General features: G+C 49.3%; 1 protein-coding gene across 1 annotated transcript in view; it reads left to right on the plus strand.

Moving 5' to 3' along the window:
* The window catches only part of LOC102200064 (diacylglycerol kinase zeta-like), a 66,087-nt gene that overhangs the window by 7,159 nt on the left and 57,237 nt on the right, over positions 1 to 1,691 (plus strand). The window contains exon 2 of the mRNA XM_013914643.1: positions 497 to 1,639. Coding sequence (XP_013770097.1) covers positions 714 to 1,639 — 926 coding nt within the window. The 5' untranslated portion in view covers positions 497 to 713. The remainder of the gene's footprint in view (positions 1 to 496; positions 1,640 to 1,691) is intronic.

Here is a 1,691-nt window from a genome sequence, read left to right on the forward strand (position 1 = left end):
GTGTGTGTGTGTGTGTGTGTGTACCTGTTTAGATGTCTTTGTGGGGACCAAAATCCCGGTCCTCACAAGTTTGAGACTCAAAATGTGGTTTTAGTATCAGGGTTATGGTTAGACATTCATTTTTTAAGGTTAGGGTGAGCGGCCAGGGAAAGCATTATGTCAATGAGATGTTCCCACAAGGACATGAATACATACCCGTGTGTGTGTGTGTGCGTGTGTGTGTGTGTGTGTGCGTGTGTGCGCGTGTGTGTGTGTGTGTGGGGTGTCAGATGTTTTGGTATCAATAAAGTTTTGGTCATAATTTGATTGACTTTGAAGAAAGCAGCACTGCATCATGAAACAGCAAGTTAGATCATCCAACCTGAGAACAGCTGATTCAGTCTGATTTGTTTGGAGATTCTTTTAGTCGTTAACCTCAGTAAACTCCTTGGTGGGAACATTTTTCTCTGTTAAGGAGAAATGACAGATTTCTGTAACGGCCTGTTTGCCTCTGCAGCATTTCCAAAGGAGGGCTGGAGAGTCAGAGATGTCCAGCAGTAGCTGTACCAGCTTCGAGTGGAGGAAACCAATCTTCGGTCGCATGGATATCTGATATCTGACTGCTAACCCGCAGTCAATGAAGACAAGGAAAGGGCACTGTGTGTTCTTTACCCAACCGTATGTCATCAGATGCATTTTGAGTAGCAGTGTACTATATCGCTCTCCAAGACGAGATGGATTTGTTTTTCCAGCGACACTTTGGTCGACGCCAAAAAAGACAAAAGCATTTTGCTGCAGTGCGTCACAAATGTCCCTCTGTTCAGGCCAGTAAAGCCAGGAGGCGCTCCAGCGTCGGTCTGCCCTCTGTAGCATTAGTACAGTCCAGACGCTCCTCTGTCGGTTTGCCTCTGGTTTGCACTGACCAGCGCAGGCGCCCGAGTGTTGGCCTACTAGTGGCTAGTGGACAGAAGCGACAGTCTATCATCGAGCTTGGGCTAACAAATGCAAGTGAAGGACCAGGAAGAGGAAGACATCGTCCCTGCTGCTCAGTCTCCTGTGCACGTCGTTCGAAAGTGAAATCTATCGAACCTCATTTACTGGGATCCTCTATGTTACTGGCAAGTGTAGTGCATATGGGCACAGGACTGCAAAAGGAAGAAGAGGATGAAGAGGGCATGGATGTCTCCCCGTGCTCCTGTTCTGAGTCGGGTGAAGAAGAAGAAAGCGATGATGAAGCTGATGAAGAAAGCTTCACCCTGGCAGCTCACAGGCACCTAACGCAGGCTGTGGTTACGGAGAACATCAAAGCCCGGCCCTTGCTCTGGCCTCCTCGCTGTCTGAGACGAAATTCCTCACACTTGCTTCCGGCAGACTCCGTGTTTCAGGACAACGAAGCAGGGTTTGGCGTCTTCGGCCGATATAATCCATTAGAGTCGAGTCTCAGTACAGCGAAGTTGACGAACGCAATGTCGACTTCCGTGACCAGTCCCAGCCTTGGCCAGCCGGCTCCAGCAGGCCTGAGCTTTGATGTTGGGGCGGCTGCAGCAGATGCTACCTCGTGTGGCTCCATGCTCCATAAAGGCTGTTCCTCTCCACTAGATGGACCCCAGCAAAGCATTTATTACAATCCTTACCAGGATACATGGGACAACTTCCTCTCGTATGTCTCTCTCTCTCTCTCTCTCTCTCACACACACACACACACACACACA

Source organism: Pundamilia nyererei, unplaced genomic scaffold (assembly GCF_000239375.1).
Source record: "Pundamilia nyererei isolate P.nyererei 1_Seehausen unplaced genomic scaffold, PunNye1.0 scaffold00212, whole genome shotgun sequence".
In the NCBI taxonomy this organism is placed as follows: Eukaryota; Metazoa; Chordata; class Actinopteri; order Cichliformes; family Cichlidae; genus Pundamilia; species Pundamilia nyererei.